The sequence below is a fragment of the Capricornis sumatraensis genome, chromosome 12, assembly GCF_032405125.1.
Source record: "Capricornis sumatraensis isolate serow.1 chromosome 12, serow.2, whole genome shotgun sequence".
In the NCBI taxonomy this organism is placed as follows: domain Eukaryota; kingdom Metazoa; phylum Chordata; class Mammalia; order Artiodactyla; family Bovidae; genus Capricornis; species Capricornis sumatraensis.
In genome coordinates this window covers 23,068,892-23,095,570 of record NC_091080.1, presented here as the reverse complement: position 1 = coordinate 23,095,570, position 26,679 = coordinate 23,068,892, and the positions used below count along the sequence as shown (strand labels likewise).

At 41.8% G+C, this 26,679-nt stretch overlaps 1 protein-coding gene across 3 annotated transcripts in view; it reads left to right on the top strand.

The window, feature by feature from the left end:
- The window catches only part of EPSTI1 (epithelial stromal interaction 1), a 100,480-nt gene that overhangs the window by 3,460 nt on the left and 70,341 nt on the right, over nt 1-26,679 (top strand). For all 3 annotated transcript variants that reach the window (XM_068984436.1, XM_068984438.1, XM_068984437.1), the window contains exons 2-5: nt 16,775-16,833; nt 18,642-18,725; nt 22,641-22,714; nt 23,536-23,619. In XM_068984436.1, coding sequence (XP_068840537.1) covers nt 16,775-16,833; nt 18,642-18,725; nt 22,641-22,714; nt 23,536-23,619 — 301 coding nt within the window. The remainder of the gene's footprint in view (nt 1-16,774; nt 16,834-18,641; nt 18,726-22,640; nt 22,715-23,535; nt 23,620-26,679) is intronic.

The following is a 26,679-nucleotide window of genomic DNA, read 5'->3' as shown; positions in this document are numbered from 1 at the left end:
GATGGGGTGGATGATCTGGGTGATTTCAATTAGCAATTGCTGCATTTGTCTCCAATTCAGAGTAGCTGGGGGTGGGGGAATTCCTCACAGATCCTCCCGCACCTGTCCCCCTACACTGTCCCACCCCACACCTCAGTCCAGTGGTTAGGACTCGGTGCTCTCACTCCCTGGGCCTGGAGTTCATCCCTGCTGGGTAAATAAGGTTCCATAAACTGAGCATAGTGGCAAAGAAAAAAAAAGAAGGTTATCTCGTCATAATGGAAGTCCATTAATTTTGGGTAACTTCCAGCTCTATAAGCTGTAGCATTTGATAAAACAGAGGTCATGGATGTATGTTGATAATAAATACACTCTATGCCTTTTTTCTATTATACAGCATCTACTTAGACCTAATTATTTAATTGCAAGCTCATAACATCACATAAACATTGGCAGTGGCATCTATCTGTTTTCTTATTTGTAAATTAATTGTACCAGTAAATTACCTTCAGAATCTTGCTGGACTGAATTATTCAGAAAGAGGTAGTTTTCTAATTAATTTTCCAGACCTCAGTATCTGAAGACCTCACTGCAGACTATTTTGTAGTTTCTAATTTGCCAGTAGACATTAGAGAGTACACGGGTGGGTTCAGTTGTACTTCACAGAGCTCATCATTTCCATGTGAACCAGCTACAATAAGCAGGACATTATAAGATACATTTCCTCTTAAGTATCTAACATGTAAGATCCTGCTTTGACCACTCTGAACTCTTCTTACATCTCCATTAGTCACTTGTATCTGCTGTTTATACTTGCTTGTCTCATTTAATGGAAGTAGGAAACTAGGGAAACTGGTTGAAGAGCAGATACTAATAACAGCTCAATAAAACTGACAAAAAGCCATTAAGATTTATTTTCTTGGGAAGAAATTAGAAGCCTTTTCTGATGGGAAATTAAGAAAAAGGAAGGATAGAGTTGAGTGTTTAATAGTGAAACCTCACTTGTTCTCTTTCAATGTGAACTTATTTATATGATAAAGCATTGAACTTTGACCTTGTTTTATATGCATCCTTCCACTTATTCACTAAGGAAGCCCCAATCTGGGCAGAGGAGCAGGAGCTTTGATGCCAATTAAAGAACTTGGCTTCAAGTTCTGATCCTGCCATTCCTTACTCTCTGCACTTCAACAAGGTTTTAGCTATTTTCTCTCTTAGTGTCTTCATTACGTGAAGTGGGGTAATACCAGCCTCTCAGGGTCTGTGTGTGTCTGTATGTGTGAATACATGTATGCATAAAACAATTTCATGCCTGTTAGAAGGCAAATATCCAGTACATGTTGGGTGCTGATATCCTTGAATTCATTTCAGAAATGTCTTATTGACCAGGTACTCTGCTGTCACCCCAGAGTGTTTATGCCTTGTAAAAGCATACTGGTTTAAAACACTGACTTACATATGAAGAGACTGTAAGGGACATTGTTAGATTCCTGAGGTCCTCTAATAGACTCTAAGGCAAAGCTGAGCCCTCGACTCTATTTGGATTTAAGTAATTACAAGTGTTTAGTAATAAATATTAGCTTTCCTAATTATTTTCAGTTGGTGATTTTATCTTGGCCTTAAATGTTGTCAGCTATTCATACAGACTTAAAGAGGAAAAACTGGGGACTTCCCTAGCGGTCCTGTGGTTATGACTCTGTGCTTCCACTATCAGGGGCACGGGTTTGATCCCTGGTTGGAGAACTATGATCCACAACCAGTTGTGTGTGTGTGGTGAAGCCAAGTAAATAGCGCAAACTTCTAATCAAAGTGATCCTTTACCCTTCCCCCAAACTCTAGATAAATATAAGACTAAGACATGGGTTTTTCTGGAAGGGCATTTTACCCACAAGGCTCTTTGCCTATGACGATCATACAGGCAAGGTTCACATACTGGTCTAAAACCATCTATAGAAGTGGTCCTTTAGCTTGATGCTAAAACGATATTCTGAAAATGAACCCATCACGTGGAATTTTACTATACAGTTAACTTGAACCTAATTTGTATACAAACTCAGTTTACCTTATTTGTGGCCAATTTTATAGTGAAAACTGTAGAAACAAAGATTAGCAAAAATAATGGCAAATACTTGTGCATTTAACGTATGTATGTTAAAGTGCATTACAAATATTAACTCTTTGATTCTTCACAACAACCTTGCAGTAAGAGAGGGTCTCTAGCTCTGGATGTTTAATTAAAAATATAGGAACAAATACCTACTCAACAGAAAGACAAGCCCTTATGAAGCTTATGGTCTAATTAATGGGGCAGACAGTTATCAGAGAACTACATGAGTAACTCTTTATATGCTCCGTGAAGCAGAGCATAGCTAGCCTGAGCTAGCCCTGGGAGTAGGAGAATTACTTCCAGGAAAAGAGAGAATGTTTGAGCTATAATCTACCAGATAAATTAGGAGTTGTGTTTTTTGTTTTGTTTCTGACGAATATGTTCTAACACTGATTATTTCTGATTCAGTTCTGACAGTACCCAGAGTTGATATAGACCCCGAATGGCAATCCACTCCAGCACTCTTGCCTGGAAAATCCCATGGACTGAGGAGCCTGATAGGCTACAGTCCATGGGGTCGCAAAGAGTCGGACACGACTGAGCGACTTCATTCATTCATTCATTCCACAAGTTAAGGGCTCAGTCCCACAAATGTGCCCCCACTTTAGGAGCAAGCCAGTAAGGGGGACTGCAGGCTGCCCACATTTCTGACTACAAATTTGGCTGTTTCCCATGACCTCCCCTATGCCCAGGTTTAACAGTTCACTAGAATGACTCCCAGCACTCATGGAAACTTCTGTGCTTACAATTACAGCTTTATTATAAGGGATACAGCACTGGAACTCCCAAATGGAAGACATGGGGATGGGCGTTGCACACCCTTTCTCGGGGGGTCACCCTCCTAGCACCTAGATGTGTTCACTAACTTGAAATGAGGATGTTTATTAAGGCTTTAATCATATAAGCATAACGGATTAAACTATTGGCCATTGGTGACTGAACTCGATCTCCAGCCCTTCTCCCCTCCTCAGAGCTGGGGAAGAAGTAGACCTCAAAGTTCTAACCCTCTAATCACAGGGTGTTGTTGTGGTGGTGGTTGTTTTAATGGAAAACATCTCCAATCCTGAAGCTATCTAGGGCCCCCACCAGGAATCATTACTTTAACATATGATTGATACCCTTCTAACTTAGAATTCCAAGGATTTTAAGGAGCTCTGAGCCAGGAACCGGGGACAGTGATCGAATACTTAAACCTCATTATACCAGCATTGTTTAAATAGCCTCTGTGGCAGCCAGGGAAGCCTGCTATTCAGATCTTCAAGACAACTTAAAGCGGGGAGCATAGCCAACTGACAGCTCTAGCGGCCATTCTTTGACTCCACTGTACCCTTTGCTCTGAGAGCACATTTATTCTGCCCTCTTGCCACCAGCGGGCTGAGCATCCCAGTGTGGGACTTCTCTATGGGGCAGCCATGGACCTACCCAGATTTTCTCAGAACTGTATACCTGTCCAAGGCTCTTCCTACTATCCTCCTTCCCTCTCTCCTTTCACAGGAGTCAGACCTGCTCACGTTCTGAAGGCTTTCCCTGCCTACTCCTGCTTGCTCCCTTTATCCTTCACACGTCTTCCTCTCAGCAGACCTCTTGTTTGTCTAACCTCGTCGTGATGTCTGCCCCTTGGAGGACCCAAACCTTTAAGACTCAGCCTTTAAGATCCATCCTGCTCCCAACCATAGCAGCTGAGACACCGTGGCTGTGGAGGTGCCCTGGGTTCTGTGGGAAACCTCTCCTTTCCTTTATTTCCTTCTTTGGGGCTCAGGGGACATTCTCTAGTTTCTTACTCCAACCTCAATGCTTTCTCCAGCTTCTTGTGCTCCAGGGATGAAAGTAACCCCAGTAATTAATACTTCTTTTCTTCTTCATCCACAAAATCTCAAGGGAGAGTGAAGGGAGAATAAAGAATGGCTTGGTAAGCCCACTGATTAATGACCAATTCCTGATTTTTCTCTCTTAGAGAACATGGTGTTCTATTAATATTAAACAGTTTGTAAATGTAAGGTGAAATATAAGATGGGCTAGATGATAGCATAGTCATTAAGTTAGAGCATCGGTCCCATTTTTATAAACATCACTATTTCATCATTGTTGAGTATACTCTTAATCCTGATACATAATTTACGCCTAAAACAGACCATGAAAAAAACTTGAGTCATTCTTGATTCAGCTCATTTGACTCCAAACTAGTCACATAAAATAGTCTTAAATGAAATGCAAGTTTTTACAAACTTATGACACCTGTAGGAACTGCTTTTACTATTTCCTCACTGTGAATGGCCCAGATTTCTCTTCTGTCTCCTGTTATGACTGTGAGAAAATACGCTTTTGCCTGTAGATGTTAAATGGCATGAGAGCATCAGGCTGTTAGCCTGTAGATGTTAAATGGCATGGAAGCATCAGGCTGTTACTTTTCCCTGGAGATGGAGGACCGAATAATGCCAGAGTTCCTTTTAGTGCTCTGAGATAATGGTACATAGGAAGAGAAAATCTATGATTGATTCTAATGAGTAATCTTCTTGATGGCTCAGTAAGGGTAGCTATTCATTAGGGTACTATTTAACTCAGTCTCCAGGCAGGGCTCATAAGCATTCAGAAAGTCTGTGAAACAACAGATAGTATTTAACTCAATGATAATTATACAACTCAATGAGCTGGGTAGGTGTCTCAATGATGACCGGATTCTACTACGAAACTAATCAGTTGAGCTCTGCTATTTGACTGATTTTAGACAGGAGAAATGTGACAAAGCATCGCAACACTGTGGTAGTGGAAAGGAAATTAATTGTGATCTAGAATAGTTAAATTGGGTACTCTGAGGGACTGAGAACCAAAATAACAATCGAGAGCTCGAACTCTGATGTCTCAAACTTGTAATGCTGTGCCACACACGTCATATAATTCATTTTTCTCTTCACAATGAACACTCTGCCCCATTTTAGTTGAAGAAACTGAATCTTGAGAGAGTATATGATTTCCTAAGGTCTCATGGCTTTTTAAGTCACAGAACCAGCAGTCAAACCTGAATCTGTCTACCAGAGTCTGGATCCTGAATGTGATGGAGCTGAAGCAGGGAATGACCGTGCAACTCATGAATTTCCTATCAATGGTCCTCTATTCACATAAGAAAATAGAATTTCTATAGGCTAAAGAGAGTGGTACTACATAGAATCAGCAGTTGACATTTATTTCCAGCTTTCACATGACGTGCATAGAGAGGTAGAGGAAACTTGCTGTGGGGATGCTCTGCTCTCTTCTGCATTCCTCCCGGCAGCTTGGTTGGCTTGCATTAGAACAGTTTTCTCACGGTCACAGTTTCTGAGCAACCTAAACTACATGCTCCCTGCCAGCAAGCTTTCAGACTTCTGACCATAGCCTAAGGTTAGCAATGCATTTGACATTCATGACCTAGTACGTGTATGGGATATGTGAGTTTGTAGATAATTGAAAAAAAATTTCAGAAAATAATTCTTACCCTTACTACATGTGATGTACTTTGACATTTTCTATTCTAATTCATTAAAAATAAACCCATTAAATTGATTTCATGGTCCACTAGTGGGTTATCATCCACAGAGTGAAAAGCAAAGCTTTGTTCTGTGCATGGCAGATGAAATTATTTGAGTGGATGGAAAGAAAAGACACTTTGGTTTGATTAGGTCAAATTTACCTTCCTGTTTATACAGGAGGGGAGGAATTATGGTCTGATTTAGGATGAATTTCCAACTTTTCTGCACTAGACTCCACTCCTCAGTATGATATGTATTTGCATTCTGCCAGGTCTTGGGGAGCAATCATTTTTGTTCAAATATAATATCAAAAATGAGTGGGAATGTCTCAGAAAGTCTTTTGACAGCTGAAACAGTGGAACAATAAATCAGCAGTATGATGAAAGCCTGCACACACATAATACCTGTAATAATCAGTAGAAGCATAGCAGAAATGAGGAGAAAAAAAAAGAAACTTAGTTCAATTACACAGTAAGGTTACTTACTTCAAAGTCAGCAGAGTGTTGTAAGGTTATACATATTGTTAAGGTTAATTGCATCTATTCAGAATGCATTTGAATCTGAAACAAAAGCTTAACAGGAAAAAAAAAATCAAAGGGAGAAGACTGTATTTGAAGGGTCTGTTCTATATCAGAGAATCAGCCAATGATAGTTCTTTTGTTCTGTAATGTTGGTAACCATCCCTGCCCCCCACCCCCCATAAACACTTAAAAGGCAATTTATTAAAGTCTGGAACAAAAACTGACCATTCAGGTATGACCTAAATAAAATCTCTTATGATTATACAGTGAAAGTGACCAATAGATTCAAGGGATTAGATCTCATAGACAGACTGCCTGAAGAACTATGGATGGAGGTTCGTGACATTGTACAAGAGGCAGGGATCAAGACTATCCCCAAGGAAAAGAAATGCAAAAAGGCAAAATGGCTGTCTTAGGACTCCTTACAAATAGCTGTGAAAAGAAGAGAAGTGAAAGGCAAACAAGAAAAGGAAAGATATACCCATTTGAATGCAGAGTTCCAAAGACTAGCAAGGAGAGATAAGAAAGCCTTCCTTAGCAATCAGTGCAAAGAAATAGAGGAAAACAACAGAATAGGAAAGACTAGAGATCTCTTCAAGAAAATTAGAGATGTCAAGGGAACATTTGATGCAAAGATGGGCATAATAAAGGACAGAAATGGTATGAACCTAACAGATGCAGAATATATTAAGAAGAAGTGGCAAGAATACACAGAACTATACAAAAAAAAATCTTCATGACCCAGATAATCGTGATGATGTGATCACTCACCTAGAACCAAACATCCTGAAATGCGAAGTCAAGTGGGCCTTAGAAAACATCACTATGAACAAAGGTAGTGGAGGTGGTGGAATTCCAGTTGAGCTATTTAAAATCCTGAGAGATGATGCTGTGAAAGTGCTGCACTCAATATGCCAGCAAATTTGGAAAACTCAGCAGTGGCCACAGGACTGGAAAAGGTCAGTTTTCATTCCAATCCCAAAGAAGGGCAATGCCAGGGAATGCTCAAACTACCGCACAATTGCACTCATCTCACACGCTAGTAAAGCTCAAAATTCTCAAAGCCAGGCTTCAACAGTACATGAACCATGAACTTCCAGATGTTCAAGCTGGATTTAGAAAAGGCAGAGGAACCAGAGATCAAATTGCCAACATCCGCTGGATCATAGAAAAAGCAAGAGAGTTCCAGAAAAACATCTATTTCTGCTTTATTGACTATGTCAAAGCTTTTGACTGTGTGGACCACAACAAACTGTGGAAAATTCTGAAAGAGATGGAAATACCAGACCACCTGATCTGCCTCTTGAGAAATCTGTATGCAGGTCAAGAATCAACAGTTAGAACTGGAAATGGAACAACAGACTGGTTTCAAATCAGGAAAGGAGTATGTCAAGGCTGTCTATTGTCACCCTGCTTATTTAACTTCTATGCAGACTGCATCATGAGAAATGCTGGGCTGGAGGAAGCACAAGCTGGAATCAAGATTTCTGGGAGAAATATCAATAACCTCAGATATGCAGATGACATCACCCTTATGGCAGGAAGTGAAGAAGAACATCAAGAACCTCTTGATGAAAGTGAAAGAGGAGAGTGAAAAAGTTGGCTTAAAGCTCAATATTCAGAAAGCTAAGATCATGGCATCTGGTCCTGTCACTTCATGGCAAATAGATGGGGAACAGTGGAAACAGTGACAGACTTATTTTGGGAGGGCTCCAAAATCACTGCAGATGGTGACTGCAGCCATGAAATTAAAATACGCTTGCTCCTTGGAAGACAAGTTATGACCGACCTAGACAGCATATTATAAGGCAGAGACATTAGTTTGCCAACAAAGGTCCATCTAATCAAGGCTATGGTTTTTCCAGTGGTCAGGTATGGATGTGAGAGTTGGACTATAAAGAAAGCTGAGATCCAAAGAAATGATCTTTTGAACTGTGGTGTTGGAGAAGACTCTTGAGAGTCCCTTGGACTGCAAGGAGATCCAACCAGTCCATCCTAAAGGAAATCAGTCCTGAATATTCATTGCAAGGACTGATGCTGAACCTGAAACTCTTAATACTTTGGCCACCTGATGTGAAGACCTGACTCATTTGAAAAGACCCTGATGCTGAGCAAGACTGAAGGCAGGAGGAGAGGGGATGACAGAGGATGAGATGGTTGAATGGCATCACCAACTCAATGGACATGAGTCTGAATAAACTCCAGGAGTTGTTGATGGACGGGGAGGCCTGGTGTGCTGCAGTCCATGCGGTTGCAAAGAGCTGGACACGACTGAGCAACTGAACTGAACTGACAAAAGCTGAAGACATTTGCCATCTTTAAAACTCACAGGCTAGTATTGCCCAGTGTTTGTTTTACTAGGGAACCAGTGAAAGCAAAAATCCTGGGCTACCTAGGCTTGTAAGAAAATTTGAACCCCTGCTTTAAGAAATCTTTAAATATTTTCTCATTTAAAATCCTTGGAATATTTTTTTCATGGCTGGAAAAGTGAAGTTATATCTACTTGTTATAAAAATCTAAACTACATCAGGAATTCCCTGACAGTCCAGTGGTTAGGACTGAGCACTTTCACTGCTGTGTCCCAGGTTCAGTTCCTGATCCTGGAACTCAGATCCCACAAGCTATGTGGTACAGCCAGAAAAAAAGACCACCACCCCCCCTCCCCAACCTTGACCCCAGAACAAAAAACTAAACATTACTAAATTAATATAGAAAGGAAAAATCCCTTGCAATTCAGAACCTCAGAAATAAACAAGCTGTTGATGTAAGGAACTCTTTAAAGTGTAGGTTGTGCTTTTTCACTTTTTATGCCAAGTAGGAAGTCTTAGAGCCATTATGCCTTTCAATTTCTACTGCCAACTGAAGGTGAGAAAAATAATGTCTTATATATAATTATTGTAATTACATAAGATAGATATCTCTAAATAGGTGTCTTAAGCATTGATGGCTTTGTTTCTCTCTTGTAAAATAATTCTGAAGGTGAGTAGTCTAGGCCTGATAGTAGTACAAATAACAGGCAACCTTAATGGAACTTTTGTTATTTCCTAGCTTTATTCTAAACACTTTATACTCTAAGAGATGGATATTTGTTATCCCCATGTTACAGGTGAAATAATAGAAAAACTAGGCAATTTGCTCAAAGTTATAGCTAGGAAGTAACAGAATTAGGGTTCAAAGCCAGGCAATTTGGCAATAGATTACCACTAGTGTGGTGGTTTTACAGTTACAGGGCACCAGATTACTTCTTTCTGCTCTGCTATTTCTGAGGCATGTCATCTATATCCAAGTTGCCTCACTGACCAAGATGGTTGCTTGAGTACCAGCTACCACTTCAACCATCCAGGAAGGAGGGAAGGCAACAAAATACCTTTCCTGTCCATCTGTCTGTCTTCATTTAATGGAGCTTTCCTAGAAATCCTTCTCAATGCTGCTGCTGCTGCTAAGTCGTCTCAGTCATGTCCTACACTGTGTGACCCCTTAGACGGCAGCCCACCAGGCTCCCCCATCCCTGGGATTCTCCAGGCAAGAACACTGGAGTGGATTGCCATTTCCTTCTCCAATGCGTGAAAGTGAAAAGTGAAAGTGAAGTCGCTCAGTCGTGACCGACTCTTAGCGACCCCATGGACTGCAGCCCACCAGGCTCCTCCATCCATGGGGGTTTCCAGGCAAGAGTACTGGAGTGGGGTGCCATTGCCTTCTGCGATCCTTCTCAATGGCTTCCCCTTATATCTCAGTTTGTTTATCTCTAAACAAGCACACATCATGTTTGACTATAAAGAAGGTTGGAGACTGTAGTCTTTACTGGGCACATTGTTAACCTGAATAATACAGGAGTGCTTTCAGTAAGGAGGTGGTGAGAATGAATGGGTAGGTAGGCCAGCATATTGTCTGGTTTAGGCATTGAGGAGAGTCAAGCATATGAGCAGAAATCAATCATGTGATCAAACTATTGCAGGAACTTTGGAAAATGCAAATGGGGTATCTAAGGAAGAAAAATTTAAATGTAGTCCACATTACTGTTCAGAGTATTGATTTTAGAGAACTATTAAGGGTTTTCTTCTGGAAGATGTTCTGTGCAATCTTTGTTTTATGCTTTGTACATCCTGCAGGATTATAATAGTGAACAGCTGAAATAACTGAAATGGTTAAGTGAGTGGTTATATCAATGATGCATTGATGTTGTGAAATATTATGTAACCATTTAATATTAAGCTTCTTATGTGCATAATTGGAAAAAACACTTACAAGTGAAAGCAACATATAAAATTGGACTTAAGATATGACTACATCTGTGTAATATGTAAAGAATATAGATTAAACTGAAATTCACCCAAATAAAACTGTCATTGAGATCTCTGAAGAGTAGGGTTATGAGTGACTTTTAAATGTCTTAAAGATAATTTTCTCCTTTTTCTTATATGAGTATAATTTATTTCAAAATCAGGATGAATTTCATTTTTAAATATTCTATGCAGATATTTAGATATAAACACCTTATATCTTGCATCTCTCGTTTTCTCCTTTATAGGAGTTATAGATGACCGGGTTATAGATGACCCAGATGAGCAATGCTTTAGACCTGATTAGGGAGACATAATGAGATCTTAGTCTAATGATAATGATGATGGTGATGATAATAATAATCATAGAAAGTATATAACAATCTGATAAGGGTTTTTTATGCAGATGCCATTTATTATCACTAAGTCATTGTTGGAAAAGATAGTCCTCCTTGGGTTTCTTGCATACTAGATGTCTTGCTAGGTGCCAGGATTGCATACCAGACTACTCTTTAAGCTGGACTATCTCTCAGGGTTGTTATGTACCTGGGAACCTTGAGAAATGAGGTACATTCTCCCCAGAGAAAAGACCAGGCTTGCTTACTACCTGCTTTAAAAATGGTGGATTCCACAATTCAGTGTTCCTCAGCTGCAATGCAAACACTTTGTGTGTGCAACATCCATCATGTTAACCTGAAAAGAGAGAGACCAGACATAAATATGCTGATGCTGATGCTGTGCCGTGAGTACTAGAGTCCTTTAGCTCTGACTCAGGAGTCTTGTCTTCTGCCAGCATCCATGACATAGTAATAGCCTGTTAGGCAAAGATTTGCTTACATGTAGGCTCCAGTCACATCCCAGATCTGACATCTCTGTATTCTGAAAATGTGAGTTTCTTATAGTTTTTCCTGAGGAAGCAACTTAAAACATTTGCAAGTATTCTTACCAATTGGCCCTCATCTCTACTTCCATCACTGGTTTTTGGTCTCTTAAAGACGGTGAGTCTCTATAATATTATGTGTGTTTTAAGTGAAGAAGCATCATATATTTCAGCTTTCTGCTATATGATTATCTGGATAAGATAGTAATTTGAAGCTGGAGTACATACCAAATCATGTGCCCTAATCAGGTGGGATTACCTCTGCCTGACAGAAGGGGCACTTTTTTCTGATTTGCTTCAGTTTACCCACCTCTCGTGGGTCTACATGAGGATCCTGGATGGAGATACGTGTGTGTGTCCCTCTTTCTATTTTCCATAAAGGTGTGTTATGAACAAAGGCCCTGGTGTCCTGATGGTCTCTTATCTTTTCTCTCTGGGTGTCTATGTAGCCAGCCTTCTGGACATCTGTTCAGCCCTCCATCAGAAGCTGCTGCTGCTACTGCTGCTACTGCTAAGTCGCTTCAGTCATGTCCGACTCTGTGCGACCCCATAGACGGCCTCCTACCAGGCTCCTCTGTTCCTGGGAGTCTCCAGGCAAGAGCACCGGAGTGGGTTGCCATTTCCTTCTCCAATGCATGAAAGTTAAAAGTGAAAGTGAAGTCACTCAGTCGTGCCCGACTCTTAGCGACCTCATGGACTGCAGCCTACCAGGCTCCTCCGTCCATGGGATTTTCCAGGCAAGAGTACTGGAGCCATCAGAAGCTATGAGAGAACTAACCAGCCTCACGTCAGCCTCTTGGGTGTGCAGACAAAGTCCTGGGCTCTTCAGACTCTGAGACTAAAGAGAACTCACTCGTCCTTCCACACCATGGATGTGGAATATGGGTCAGGGCTGGTGTGACAGGCTAGGGGTCAAGGATAATTTACTCAGCCTGATCTGGTCATTTTTTTTTTTTTTAAACTTAGGGATATGGTCTCTTTACAAAAGAACTCTTGAAAACCCAAGTGCCCTATAAGTTGACTCACATTGGTTAAAAACATATGCTTGAGTCCTGTGCCGAAAACCATGTTTTAAAAACCAATATGGAAAACCATATCTAGAAATTAAATATCCAGTGCCTTTGTAAAGTTTTATTTATTTCTTTTTGGCCGTGCTGGGTCTTTGTTGTCGTGCGGGCCTTTTCTCTAGTTGCAATGCATGGGCTTCTTGTTGTCAGGGCTTCTCTCGTTGGGCTCTGGATCCACAGGCTTCAGTAGTTGCAGCTCATGGACTTAGTTGCTCCGAGGCACGTGGGATCTTCCTGGACCAGGGATCAAACCTGTGTCTTCCGCATTAGCAGGTGGATTATTTACCACTGAGCCACCAGGGAAACCCTATCCACTATGTTTGATTAACCAAAAGGTTTTTTTGTTGTTTCAGTTTCCCCCAAAGGTAAGATTTTCTTGAACTATGAAAACCTCAAGCCAACTTTTTATAGGACAGTAAACTTTGTGTCTACTATTCTGCTTTATCTGTTTGTAATGTAATCTCTTTCTGAATTTTTGCTTGTGACTACATTCCTTTTTCAGTCAAATCGGTGTTGTTCCTAATTAGAAATTTAAATTACATGTGCTGCGGTTTATACACACCAGGGGATATATTTATGTAATACTTTTATCCAGCCAAGATATTCTTCATAACTTCAACAAAACATTTTTTCATAGAGTGCTTATTGATGAGACCTTATTAAAAACATGCAAGAATGTGCACAAGAGAGACAGTGGTGTAGCTTAGGAGAGAGCTCACAAGGCAAAGAATTCTTAAATATATATATTTTAATGGTACAGAAAAACATTTTTCCCTTGTCACATGCTAATCTTTATACGTTCTCCCTTAGTATATCTCATGGATGTGGGCTGTTGGAAAGTGAGAATAATCTTACAAATGGCGATGTTTCATTAAATTTCAATGAGGTAATTAAGGAAACTCATTTTCAAAGATATACATTTATTTCAGTGGCTTTTGAATGTGGCTTAATCAGGAAATGACTGGAATACTAAATATAGTTAGGTTGGGCTTGTCTCCATCAGCAGCTTTGAGAGTCAGGCTGTTGAAAGGGATGACATGGAGGTTAACCCAGCAGAGGCCCTTGCTGTGGGTGGAAACTAATTGGCTGAAAACATGAATAAGTTATACTTGTTATTCATGTCAATGAAAAGCCAAGAGAGCAGGGATGAATATTTGTGTCTACCCAGGCATTAGGCTGTGCCACGGGATATTAAAGAATAGAAAGCCAATCCTTAAACTTAAGCACCTCTTCCTACAGGAAGGAAGAGGGATAGAGGCTTCATTACTTGGCCAGTGCTTTCTTCTGAATATTATGTTTCAGCTTTGACATTTTCAGGCAATAAAATACTGCTAAGAAGGTTGCTAAGGAATTCTTTAACATAAAACATTTATTACTGGGACCACTGTCCTTGAGCCCAGGGTTATGTTTAAATGTTTTCAGTTAAAAGCCTCTGATTTCAAGGCTAGAGAATTCTTTTCTCATGGCCCTGTTCTGAGTCTGGGTACTTGTCAGCTACCTATGTTGGCCATAGATTGACCATAGTCCTATTTAATCCTAAAACTAAAGATTCTAGCGTGATGTTGTCATACTTAATTAGATTAGATATTGTAGAATAAAATCTTTTACAAACTGTTCTTTTTTTTCTTTTCAAACCTTTCCTGAAAATTTCATAAGAGAGATTCATGGAATTTGGAAAATTCTCTATGAAGCTTCTCTTAGCAAACATCCTTGTGGTCTGCTCTGATGGTTTCATGAATTGTTCCTAAGTGTGCATGCTCAATCACTCAGTTGTGTCCAACTCTTTATGACCCCATGGACTGTAGCCCTCCAGGCTCCTCTGTCCTTGGGATTCTCCAGGCAAGAATACCGGAGTGAGCTGCCATTTCCTTCTCCAGGGGATCTTCCTGATCCAGGGATCAAACCAGAGTCTAAGTCTCCTGCACTGGCAGGTGTAAGCTCTGTTAAAGGGGTTGTATCTGTTTTTTGGCTATCTCTCTTCTCTCCTCATAAGCCCCTAACACACAAGACCATAGTGGGTGCTCAGTTACATTTATTTCCTTTGTTTGGAAGTCTATCAAGAGGCTGAAGTTAAGGACAGTCATATTTTATATTTTCTCCTTTGAGATGAATATTTAGCTTCAGACACCCACCCTGGTTTTAGTCAAAAGTGCTAGGTTTGAGTCTCAACACAATTGCTTAAAAAACCTTATGATTTTTGGCATATGATTTAACCTTTACATCTTTATCAATATTTGTGAATCCTTCCATTCCCTTTTGGGGCTTCCCAGGTGGCTTAGTTTGGTAAAGAATCCGCCTGCCAATGCAGGAGCTTCAGGAGATGTGATTTTAACCCCTGGGTCAGGAAGATCCCCTGAAGGATGAAATGGCAACCCACTCCAGTATTCTTGCCTAGGAAATTTCACGGAGAGAGAGGAGCCTGGTGGGCCACAGTCCATAGAGCTTCAAAGAGTCAGACACGACTGAGCGACTGAGCATGCCTGCACAATTCCCTTTTAGTCCAAGTATTTGAAGACAGCTTGATTGATTACATCCCTGCTTCTCAAAGTGTGGTCCCCAGATCCAGAACATCATCATCATCTGGAAATTGTTAAAAAGGCAAGTTATAGGCTCCTCCCTCCCCCACATACTGGTTGAATCAGAAACTCAACATTTTATAAACCCTCCAGGTGATGCCGATGCATTGTAAAGTTTAAGAACTACTGATTTGCAGTGTAGTCAAACCCTTGGTATGTTGAGAAGCTCCAAACCACAATGTGAGGGGATCTTGAGGCTTCTGCAGTCATTTCTTCCTGGGCATTTAAATCCGGCATCTCATGTTTCATCTTTAAGGCCCTGCAGAATGGCTCACTGTTGCATCATATTCAAGTCTGCAGGTATGACCCACAGAACTGCAGCTCCCAAGCTTCTATCAAGTGTGGGCACTTGAGAAGTGAAAAATCTTTCTGAGGGTGAACAAAAAATATGCAATGGACAAGGGATTAATTTCCAGCGGCGGCCTTCTAATTTTGTATTCATCACGTTGTACGTATGTGAGGCTACACAGGCAACGTCTGTTGATATCCGTTAGGTAGTTGGGCATCCAGCAGCCACATTTGCATGCAGAGGGGGTTACACACCTCCCATGTACAAGTCTAAAATTAAAGCTCAGTTTGAAGCTGGCTGAAGGCTCACTGCTAGGAAAATAATGAGATGAGGAAGAAACGGCTTCGGTTAATCAGCACTTTTGGCCTCTGCTGTTCAATCTTTGCTAATTTGTCCTTTGAAACGGTACAGTCTGTGTTGGACAGAGACTTCTAAGAGTATCTGGGATTTTTTTTTTTTTTAAAGGCCGACATTTATAAGCTGATTGTACTTATCCATGACATTTGCCCTCACACGGTACCCATATGTATGCTGCAGTCGGTTGCCGTGTTGTATTTTTGCTGTATGCAGTAGTCATACTTTTGTGGGATTACACGCATCATGACAAAGAAGAGCTGCTGCATCACAGACTCGCAGGCTGGGGTGTGTGGTCTCATTTCAATTCAGTCCACATTCATCAAGCAGCTACTTTGTGCCAGGGGCTGGGCATATACAGATCAATCAAGCGGAGTTTCTGCCTGCAAAAGCTCACAATATTTGAACAACTTGTATCTCAGTGGTGAATATTTTTGCCTCAATGAAGTTTCCCCTAATTCCCACTCCCTCCCCACCTGCTCATCCTGTGCCCAGTGAACTGAAGTGACTCTTTGCTTCTCTGAGCTCCTGATTATGCTCCACCTGTGTCCCCAGGAGAATGAGGGGCCCAGTGGACCCCTGCCTGGAAGTCAAAGCCCTAAAACCCAAGACTGTGGCCATGTGGCCACTCAAATGGGTCATTAAGAAGAGGTGTCTGCATTGCAAATGGCCCCTCCACCCAGTTTGCTGCAACGAGAAAGGAATGTGTTCTGTATTCCCAGTGTGGGTGACGTGGGAGAACGCCAGTCATCTCAAGTGGATGTGCCCGTGAGGGCCATCGGGCGGAACAGTGGACCCTACGGTTTACTGAGAGCTAATGGGGAAGTAGTCACTTGTCAGGCGTCACCAACTGCTCTGTATTTCCATATTGGGCCATGTGTTCTTGTTTTACTTGGACAACTAGATTGTAAGCTCCTGGAGAACACACTCGGGTCTTTAGAGGAAGATTATCTTTCATAGTACCTATTTGATGGTGATGATCATAAATACAGTACATTATCAGAAAGAATATCTGGTGGTGTATATGCATTAATAATTTCTCATGGGGACTTCCCTGGTGGTCCAGTGGCTAAGACTCTGTGCTCCCAATGCAGGGAGCCTGGGTTTGATCCCTGATCAGGGAACTAGATCCCACATGCTGCAACTAAGTTCTGATGCAGCCAAATAAATATTTAAAAAAATAATTTCTCCTGATAATTGATTTTTTCCTCTTCTTTCTAGCACAGGTGCGTATACCTTGATAGCACCAAATGAAAAACGAAGAAATGAGATACAACAGAGTACGTATATTATTTAACACTCAAAATACTGCTCATTTTCTTACAGAGTAGAATTGGCTTGCATTGGTCTGAAGAATTTTTAGTTTCTGATCTGTATAGACTCACTGGAGCTCATTTTTTCCTTTTTAAGTTTTGGCAGTTTTAATTATACCTTTTAAAACTATTTTATTGCTTATGCTTCTAAATTTCTTTCTCTATGCTAATAGCAGAACTCATGGCACAATCATAAATCTGAGGTTTCTGTTGCAGTTAAACAATTTCACACCTATTGCCAACAGACCTATCAAGTGCCTGCAAAATTGGACTCATTCAGATATCTTTACAGGGCTAGGGACACTTTTGAAAGGGACAAGTGATACATGAAATAGATTATAAGATAATCTTTCTTTTTCTTGGAACTCTCCCATTCCTTCTTAATGGAATTTTTCTTTAGTTTCTGTGCTCCTGTAATTTTGTAACCAACAGAGTCTAACCTCGGCTGTTTTTATTGGTGACTTCACTTTCCTTCTCTGGATTATAAGCTCTTTGAGGGCAGGGCTACATCTTGCTTGTTTTTGTGCTCCTTGTACCTAGCGGACATACAACATGATTAATGTCGTGTTAATGTTGCGGTAAAATAAGTGCTGCTGTTTAAAGAGACAGCATTAGTATTTTTGAGTTAGGAGGAGAACTGAAGTTCATTTCATTCACAAAGAAGTTTCTGAGGCTTGTTCAAGTCAGCTGTGGGGCTAGCACTGAGATCTTGTGCTCTCCATTCCTGATCTTACTAGGAAATTTGATTTTGTAATGATTGATGAACATAAGGACACAATAGGAAGGCAGCTCTCTAACGGTCTCCACTGGACAAGTAGCCTCCTGGGTGGCAGATCTGAGTCTGTGTAGAATATGACAGTCACAGTTGCGCAGACATGGCGACTGTGGGTACTGCCTGCAGTTGACCAATGGAATCCCAAAGATTCTGGCATCTTACACGTTTTTTATTTAAATGGTTAACAGGAATTTAAGCTTCAGTGTGGTCTGGATATTTGAGATGTTTCAGAAGTTTTTTTTTCCCCCTCTAATAATTAAAAAATATAAATGGATGTTTGAAACAATCACGTCTCATGAGATACCTTGGAAAAAACAGAACTAGTATCTCTGGCGCCCCCTGCTGCCAGTCAGTGTATACTTGGGGAACTGGGCCCTGCTCCACTGGGAGGAGGCTCAGCTCAGTGGGCCCAGGTAGTACGAATTGGAGAACTCTCATTCCTCACGGTTACAGTAATCTTGGGGAATATTTAAAATGCAGCAGATACAGGCATCAGAATTCTATGGGGGTTTATGTTTACTGTGTGTGCAAAGTTCTTATTGCCACATGAATGTTTTGTATACACCCTATAGGAAACTTTAAACATTAAATGATGTGTGCTTAGTCGCTTCAGTCATGTCCAACTCGCGGCAACCCTATGGACCATGGCCTGCCAGGCTCCTCTGTCCATGGAATTCTCTGGGCAAGAATACTGGAGTGGGTTGCCATTTCCTTCTCCAGGATTAAATGATGTAGGGTTTGAAAAATGCCAGGATGGGAGGAAGAACTAAACTTCTTTATTTAGCAGGAGTTCACATTGTTTTCACATTTGTACTTCTGTGCCAACTCTTGGAGAGAAAGTGCCTTAGGGTGACCCCAAGGGATTAGGACTGGGTGGTGGCTTCCTTTCCGAGATATCTCGCCCATTCATGCCCGCATGTAGTTAAATGTCCATCTCAAGGGAGCAGTTTCCTTTTCACACTCTGATAATTGATGATTTAATATTTCTCACCTGACTTAGTGGCTGCGAAAGAGCTGGAGGAGCTGGAAAGGTGGAAGGAAGAACAAAAGGTGAAGTCCATTACCCTACTGCCCATGACGCTCGGTAAGCCAGCAAGCCAGTTGCTTGAATGCAGGAGGACAGGGCCGCCCAACGATTCGCTTAGCACCTCGCCCACATCTGTCTTTCGATGTCCGTTATAGGTCATTGGGTCATTGTGCTGCTTGGAATGGAAAGCATTTAAAGTCAAAACATATATTTAAAGTCAAAGGCATGCAGGTAGACTGTTGTTTCTGACTCTGCAAGTAGCAAACAGATGATGCCACAGTTATGGGGGAATAAGACGATGGCTTAATTGCCAAATAATTTACAGCCTCTTAGTTGATCAGCTCTGAAGAAACCTTACCTAGGGCATTGCATATGCCCCGTCATAGCTTTTACTCTCATCCTCATCAGTGCTATCACAAGCATATTAATCATGGCAGTTAACTGGTTATGGGAGGAAAAATTGGAGGGTCAATTCCGACAGTAAGATGTCAGTGGGCTGGGGACACGGGGTAGGTACACAAATAATATCATCTGTGTTTTCACTTGCAAATAGAGACTTCGGGGCCTCTGGAGCACAGGGCAGTGTGATAAATTGCCTGGGCTGCCTCTGCCCGGCGTTTGACTCACTCACCAGGGAAGTCCTCTCATGCGAAGCATTCACGTCTTCTCTCTGCCAGCAGCAGCTGGGAGCTTCAAGGGCTGGACACGCAGTTCCCACAGGTTTAGTTCGCACAAATGTGGTAGAATCAGGGGCCACTGACTCTCGCAGTAGTTTGCAAGAAGTACCTTTTCCAAGATGTCGGTAAAAAAAAAGCTCATTTGGTGATTGTGTACAAGCAATAGCATTATCATTATCATCCCACTGTATTTCATGAACAGGGTTCATCTCATGTCACCTTTATGCTGAATAAGCTGAATTTGGGGGGTACAACCTGGAGGACAGCTCTGTCTTTCCTAACTGGCCCCCTCACACTATCTATCTGGGTCTGTTTTTTTTTTTCTTCCTATGTTCTTTGGATGAAATTAGATCTTCTTGGTCTTTCTCAAATAATCAAGTTGTCCAGCTAATTCTAGGCATAAAACAGTGTCTTTTCAGTAAGTTCAGCCCTAAATACTGGTCACGACTCTATTGCTAATAGAGATTAAAGCTTCTTCCCTGTTCCACCCCAGGCCTGCCTTCCTTTTTTTGCCACGCCGCATGGCATGTGGGGTCTAGTTCTCCACCGGGGATCGAACCCCTGCCCTCTGCAGTGGAAGCGTAGAGTCCTAACCACTAGACCACCAGGGAATTCCCAGCCTGGGCTTATTTTTGGATAGAAAGTTGGCAAAGGAAATGAGTGTGGCTGAAGTTTTCTCTATTGACTCCTCTGTTTCTCTGTTGATCCTTGTGGGTCAAAGGAAGAAGAAGAGATTATGGTCTCTCTTGCACCGATAGCGGTTTCCTCAAGTTTTGGGGGGTGTTTGCTGTGCATCTCAGCCCTGGGGTCCTTGAAGTTCTTCAGAGCGCCCCTGTTGCTCGCCATCCATCTCTCCCCTGGCTTTCCCTGATGTAGACGATACTTTCCTGCCGGCAGTACTTGGCTTCACTTTGGCTCCTGGTAGCGAGACTATCTTTGTAGAGCTCCATTGTGCCTATGGAGTTGTCCACATGGGCAAGTCCCTTTTAAAGTGGCTTTAGATTGGCATTCTCTTTCATGACAACCAGACTGGGAGTGTGGGAACCACTTGTGCACTCTTCCCACAGACTCTGGGAATACAGGCCATTTGCCCTGTGGCCATTTCTTCTTGATGACCAGTCTGAGTAGCCGAGGACAGCCATGTGCCTTCTGGCACTGTCTTTCCTAAACAGGGGTCCCTCAGTCTTTTGAGGACACAGCTTGAGCTCTTCAAATGATTTTCATTAAATCTCTCTCACTCACATTGAAGATGTGAAGATTCTTCCTTCCCCAAACACAGACTCAGAGAAGATGAAATTCACAAAGACATCTTTTCTCTGATTTCTACCTCCCTTTGACCTAGCTAACGTCTTTTATAGACTGAAAGCAGTTGCCAATTAATGTTCCCCAAACTGGTTTTAAGTTACCACCTTGCAGATCCTGCTTAGGGAGCCAAGCACTTGCCTTGAGTATTTGGAGTTGTTGGTGTCTAATGTCTTGGGGTTTTAACCAAAAATGATCAGGAGTTCTGGTATTTGGTGTATCTTGGAATGGTCAAGAGAAAGAGGGCACAGACTAGAAAAGAGTTCTGGGATGTATTAAGCTTTGAGATGAGTTTTAAAGGAAAACCTGTAAATGCTTAGACATCTGATTTTCCCCATTTTTAAAATTCTCAACTCTTTCTCTATTCCTCTACCCCTTAAAATGTTGGAATGGTTCTAGGAGATACTAAAATTAGCTATAACATTCGATAAAAGCTTCAATAGGCCTCACTGTTTCTTTCCTTAGGGCCAGGACCAAACAGGTATTACAGATCTTTGGGGACTCAGAAGTCTCTATGGTATCTTTAACTGTTCAATTATAAAAACTATGATGAATGCAAATTGTTTTAATGCATCTTCTGTGTAAGTGAATCTTTCATAGAACTGACACTTTTAGTGACCAAAGCACCAGAGAATTATTTCAAAGGAATCTTTAAAATATGCACGCCAAGCTTGCATAAACACTGAAAACTCCCTAAACAGTAATTCTTAGATGATTGTCAAGCTGCAAGGATTTCTGGCCCCTGGTTGTTATAGGTTTAAGAGAGAGTAGATGAATAATCTAACATCCATATTTTTTCTCTTGAATACCTAAAGAAAGAACAATAAATAGTATGGATTGACCATTAATTTTACCTAGAATATTCCCATTGTGCTTAAAAACTGGCTTACAAAGACTGTATACTTGTCTCATGGCAAGACCTCTCAGGATTCCCGGAGCTTTGCTACTTGAACACAGGGCAGTAGAATCAAAAGAAGAAAAACATTGGAAACATCATTGATTATCATCTTTATTAGGTTAAGAAATGGTCATACTCTAGCAGGAAGAATGTTCTAGAATTTCTGAAGCACTATTTCTTATTTAGCATGGACCTTCACATGTGATTTCAGTCTATGTAAAAACTTGAATACCTACATGATTGAAAAACCCTCATAGCATTGTCCTCTTACTGGGGGAATGTGGCCTTATCTTTCTTTTATGCAATTACTGTTGTTTAATGTCTCACTTAAAAAAATTGGTTAAGTTACCGAGTCAAATTTGGGTCTGCTTGCCCCTGTGCAGTAAAGCTAGTCTACTGACACTGCTTTTTGAAGTCAAGTGCAATGTTTATTGTAAGGCATCAGCCAAGGAGTTGGAGACAAATAGTGCTTAGAAAACTTGAACTCCCCGATGGAAAGCATTTCTAAGGGCCAGGTGAGGGAGGGGAGTCACAGAGTATACGATCGGATTGTGCACAATTCTGATTGGTTGATGGTGAGATCCTAGGACTGTGCCACAGGGATTAACATTATCAATCCTTACGCTCCAGTGGGCTTGGGGGCTACATGCTGTAATCACAGAGTTACCTTCTTCCATTTTTAGCATCTATAAAACAACTCAGGAAAATGTACATCAGATACTATATATTATCTAGGTACTTCAGAGAGAAGCTAAAGTAGAGGATATGAGGATATGAGAGAAGGTTCTATCCTGGGGTCTTCCTGAGGGGTCTTGCCCAGTTAAAATTTCCCCCTTTTTTTTGAGATTCCTTAAGCTTGAGGAGAACAGGTGTTGGACAAAGAAGGGAATAATGTTTTGGAGGGAGAGGTTAATCATAAACTCAGCAGAGGAACTAGGTTTTAGGGGGACTCAATTTCAGTTAGGCCCTTATTTCCAGTGGTATGAAAATGTTAAAGAAACACGTGGTATAGACTTATCATGTATTTAATTAGTCTTTGATGGCTGACATTTCAGTTTAACATTCATGTTTCACCTTTGTGACTTTTTTCCTTAGGGGGAAGCCAATCAGAGGCTGAAGTCAGGCGGAGACAACAACTTCAACTGATACAATCTAAATACCAGAAGAAGGTCAGAATCCATCTCTTTTAGCTTAAATTTGGCAAGAAATTAGAGTACCAGCACTTTCAAAATAACCATGAAATAACACAGTAACTTTACCAAAAAGCATAAAACCTTGAAACAAATTGCAAAAGAAAAATCTCAAAAATCAAAGAAATCGAGATGTGAGAAGTGAAGGGATAAATACTGTGAATTCTCACCCAAGCTGTGTATCAGTCAGTGGGACCTTAGTAAGGGAATTTCTCCCACCCCTACCCCAGTTTAAGTCTCTACTATGGTTTGAATATTTGATTCCAGGAGCACAGATTTGTTTACTACATTCCTGTCATGAAAGCATGAAAGTAGCACAAAAAAAAACACAATGATTTTTTTTTTTTTTTAACAAGGAACTCAGGTTTTTTTGTTTTTGTTTTTGGTTGAACCATTCAGCATGTAGTTCCAACCAGGGATTGAACCTGTGTCCCTTGCACTGCAAGGCAGACTCTTAACCATTCGACTGCCAAGGAAGTCCCTGAAGTCTGAGTTAAATACTAAGGAAAAATTATCTGCCCTTCCTTCTCCCTAACCTGGGCTGGCAGTGAGGGTGGTTTGGGGCCAGGGAAGACATAGAAACAGATATCAAGGTAGAAACACAGAGAAATTTCATGGGCAGCAGATATAGCTTGACCATTTTTTGTGATCTAAGTAGCCTGCAGAACCAGCCTATAATCATGGTGTGCTATAGCACAAACAATACTGTAATTTGCCTTTCATCATAATTTTGTGTTCCAGGGGTTCGGGCGGAAAAATAGTAACTGCTTTTTGTCCTCTGTAATCTCAATACAATTTAGCTAAAAAGAGAAGAATGTGTAAGAGTCAAGAAGGAAGCTGAAGAAGCTGAAGTCCAAAAAATGAGGGCAGCTCAGAGAGAGAAGGTAGGAACTGGAGAAGATGGTAAGCTAACATTTACCTAGGGCTTCTGATGTGCCAGGTTCCCACACCGTTCATATACAAAGTGTTTAATCCTCACAAGAGCCTGTGAAGTGTACAATATTCTTGCTGTCCAAGTTTGCAAATGAAACTGACAGTTCGGTCGCTCAGTCATATCCGACTCTTTGTGACCCCACGGACAGGGGATCAGATAACTTGCCCAAGGACTCAGCCAGTAAAGAGAGGAAAACTGAAAGTGAAGTCGCTCAGTTGTGTCCGACTCTTTGCAACCCCATGGACCATAGCCCACCTGGCTCCTCTGTCCATGGGATTCTCCAGGCAAGAATACTGGAGTGGGTTGCCATTTCTTTCTCCAGGGGATCTTCCCGACCCAGGGATCAAACCCAGGTCTCCCGCATTGCAGGCAGACGCTTTAACCTCTGAGCCACCAGGGAAGTCCCCAAAGAGAAGAAGTAGGATTCAAATCTAGATTAACTGGTCTCAGAACTAGTGTTTGTTTGTTTTTTTTTTTTTAAGTAATTTTATTTTCTTTATTGGCCATACCACATGGCATACGGGATCTTAGTTGCCCAAACAGGAATCAAACTCGTGCCCCCTCCGTTAGAAGCATGGAGTTTTAACCACAGGACCAACAGGGAAGACCCAGATCTGGAGTTCATTATCTTCACACTCTCACTTCCTCAGGAGAGTGATCAAAAGAGTAGTGTGTATTTGGCCAAAAGGCACAGCAACTAGTAATGATGGCCGCCAGTGGTACACCATCATGTTTATGCACAAATATGGAACTTTCCAGGCTAAATGTTAAATAGATGAACATGTCTTTCTCACTGGTAAAAGAAAAAGCATGCGTTGCATTTCAGCATTAGTGATATGAACTATTTTAAATCTCAAAGTGATGTGTTTAGTTTTGATCTTTCTGAGGCTTGGGGGGAAAGTGTCTTGAAGATGCTCATTCGCCAGAGAAGAAGAATCTACAGTCTTCTGTCTGCCTCCTCCGTCTCCCATGCCTGGTGAAGTCCTAAGCTGTCACAGGTTTTAAGTGTTGGAGGTTTGGGGGGCAAGAGGTTGGCTGATGATGCTAGTGACCAAGTATGATATCTGTTGTATGTGTAAGTCATGAAAACACAATTCTTTTTCCTGCTGTCTCTATCTCTCTTTATCTTTCTGTCTTATTTTTTTCTTCGTAAAGATTGGGTGTTGGTCAAACTTAAACCTGGTTACCAAGCAATAGATATCTTTACTAGTTAGAGTTAACAAAGCCCAAAGCTGATGGCTTATAGAATGCACAAGAATGTGAGTCTTCTTTCACCAAGGAGCTCTTTACCTGGCTGGAGGGTATATTTCTTGGAAGGTGTCCTCTTGCGTCGTGTGACCTTGGACAGGTCCCTACCCCTCTCTGAACTCTTCCTGTAAAATGAGTCTATAAGCTGCACCTCCTCTGTTCCCAAGGCCAGGAATATGTGTAGATATAGAAATGCTACACTTGTCGAGATGTAGGCTCTGGGGTAGAGATAAGATTGGACATATCCACGAGGAATTGAAATGAGACTCTGGTGGTATTAGAAAAAAAGGAAAGACACTTTGTTTACTCAATTTGATTCAGCAATTCACTTCCAAGTCATTAGCTATTACACCTTCATTGAAAAGATTCTCATAATAATACTTTTTGAAACCTATCTCTCTCACTTCCTCTCTATTCTTCACTCTTTTGCGTTCAACGCCTTCCCCCCGCCCCGGCCCCCCTCCCCCCCCTGCCCCACCCCGGCCCCCCTCCCCCCCTGCCCCGCCCCGGCCCCCCTCCCCCCCCTGCCCCGCCCCGGCCCCCCTCCCCCCCCTGCCCCGCCCCGGCCCCCCTCCTCCCCCCGCCCCGGCCCCCCCCCCTCCCCCCCCCCCGCCCCGCCGCCGCCGCCGCCGCCGCCGCGCGCGGCCACCCATTTCCTCCTTCAGAGGAAGGTTTACACTTCAGTCTCAAGATTGTAAAGGAGGTATTCCCTTTATATAGCACAGTCTTTCTGCATTTCAGGTCAAACTCAGAAAATCATCAAATAATCACCAGGAACAAATTAAGAGGCTTGCAGATCCTGAAGAATTGTGTTGTGAACTCTTATCCTAAAAGCCATTTCCTAGTTGTCATTTAATACCCATAATTGGCTGGCTTGCAGGTCATTTATAGCTCGTTTCTTCATGGTTCACATAATGGACTGTATACTGTTTAGAAATGTTAGTGGCCGAAACAGTTTCTTTGACCCCGAGTGAAAGCAGCATTCCCTCCTTCTTAGGTTCTGCTACACCACTGGATATACAGCAGCCATTAGCTACAAAAATCCAAACTGAATTGTCTTTTCTAAAATGACAGCTACAATGATTATTGGTAGAAATCTGTCTAAGAGTAAGGGATGGGGAGAGAGAGTTGATGTTTAGATCCTTGCCATTCAAAACGCAGCAGTTTTTGAACCAGCAGCCTTGGCATATCACTTATTAGAAATGCAGGAACTTCCCCGGTGGTCCAGTGGTTAACAATCTGCCTTGCAATGGAGAAGACAAAGATTTGATCCCTGGTAGGATAATTAAGGGGCTTTCCTGGTGGCTCAGCAGTAAAGAATCTGCCTGCAATGCAGGAGACTCGGGTTCAGGACCTGGGTTGAGAAGATCCTGTGGAGGAGGGCATGGGAACCCACTCCAGTATTGTTGCCTGGAGAATACCATGGACAGAGGAGCCTTGGTGGGCTACAGTCCATGGGACTGCAAAGAGTCAGACCCAACTGAAGTGACTGAGCATGCACACGGGATAACTAAGACCCCATGTGCCACAGAGCAGCTGAGCCCGGGTGCCATAACTAGAGAGGGTGTTCACTGCTATGAAGATCCTGATGCTGCAACTAAGACCCGATGCAGCCAAAGAAATAAATATTTCGAAAGAAGAAATGCAGAATCTCAAACCCCAGCCCAGACCTTCTGAAACAGAACTGGCATTTTAACAAGCTCCCTAGGTGCTTCTCGTGCACATCCTGGTTGGAGGAGCCTTCATCTAAACTGCCTTGAGA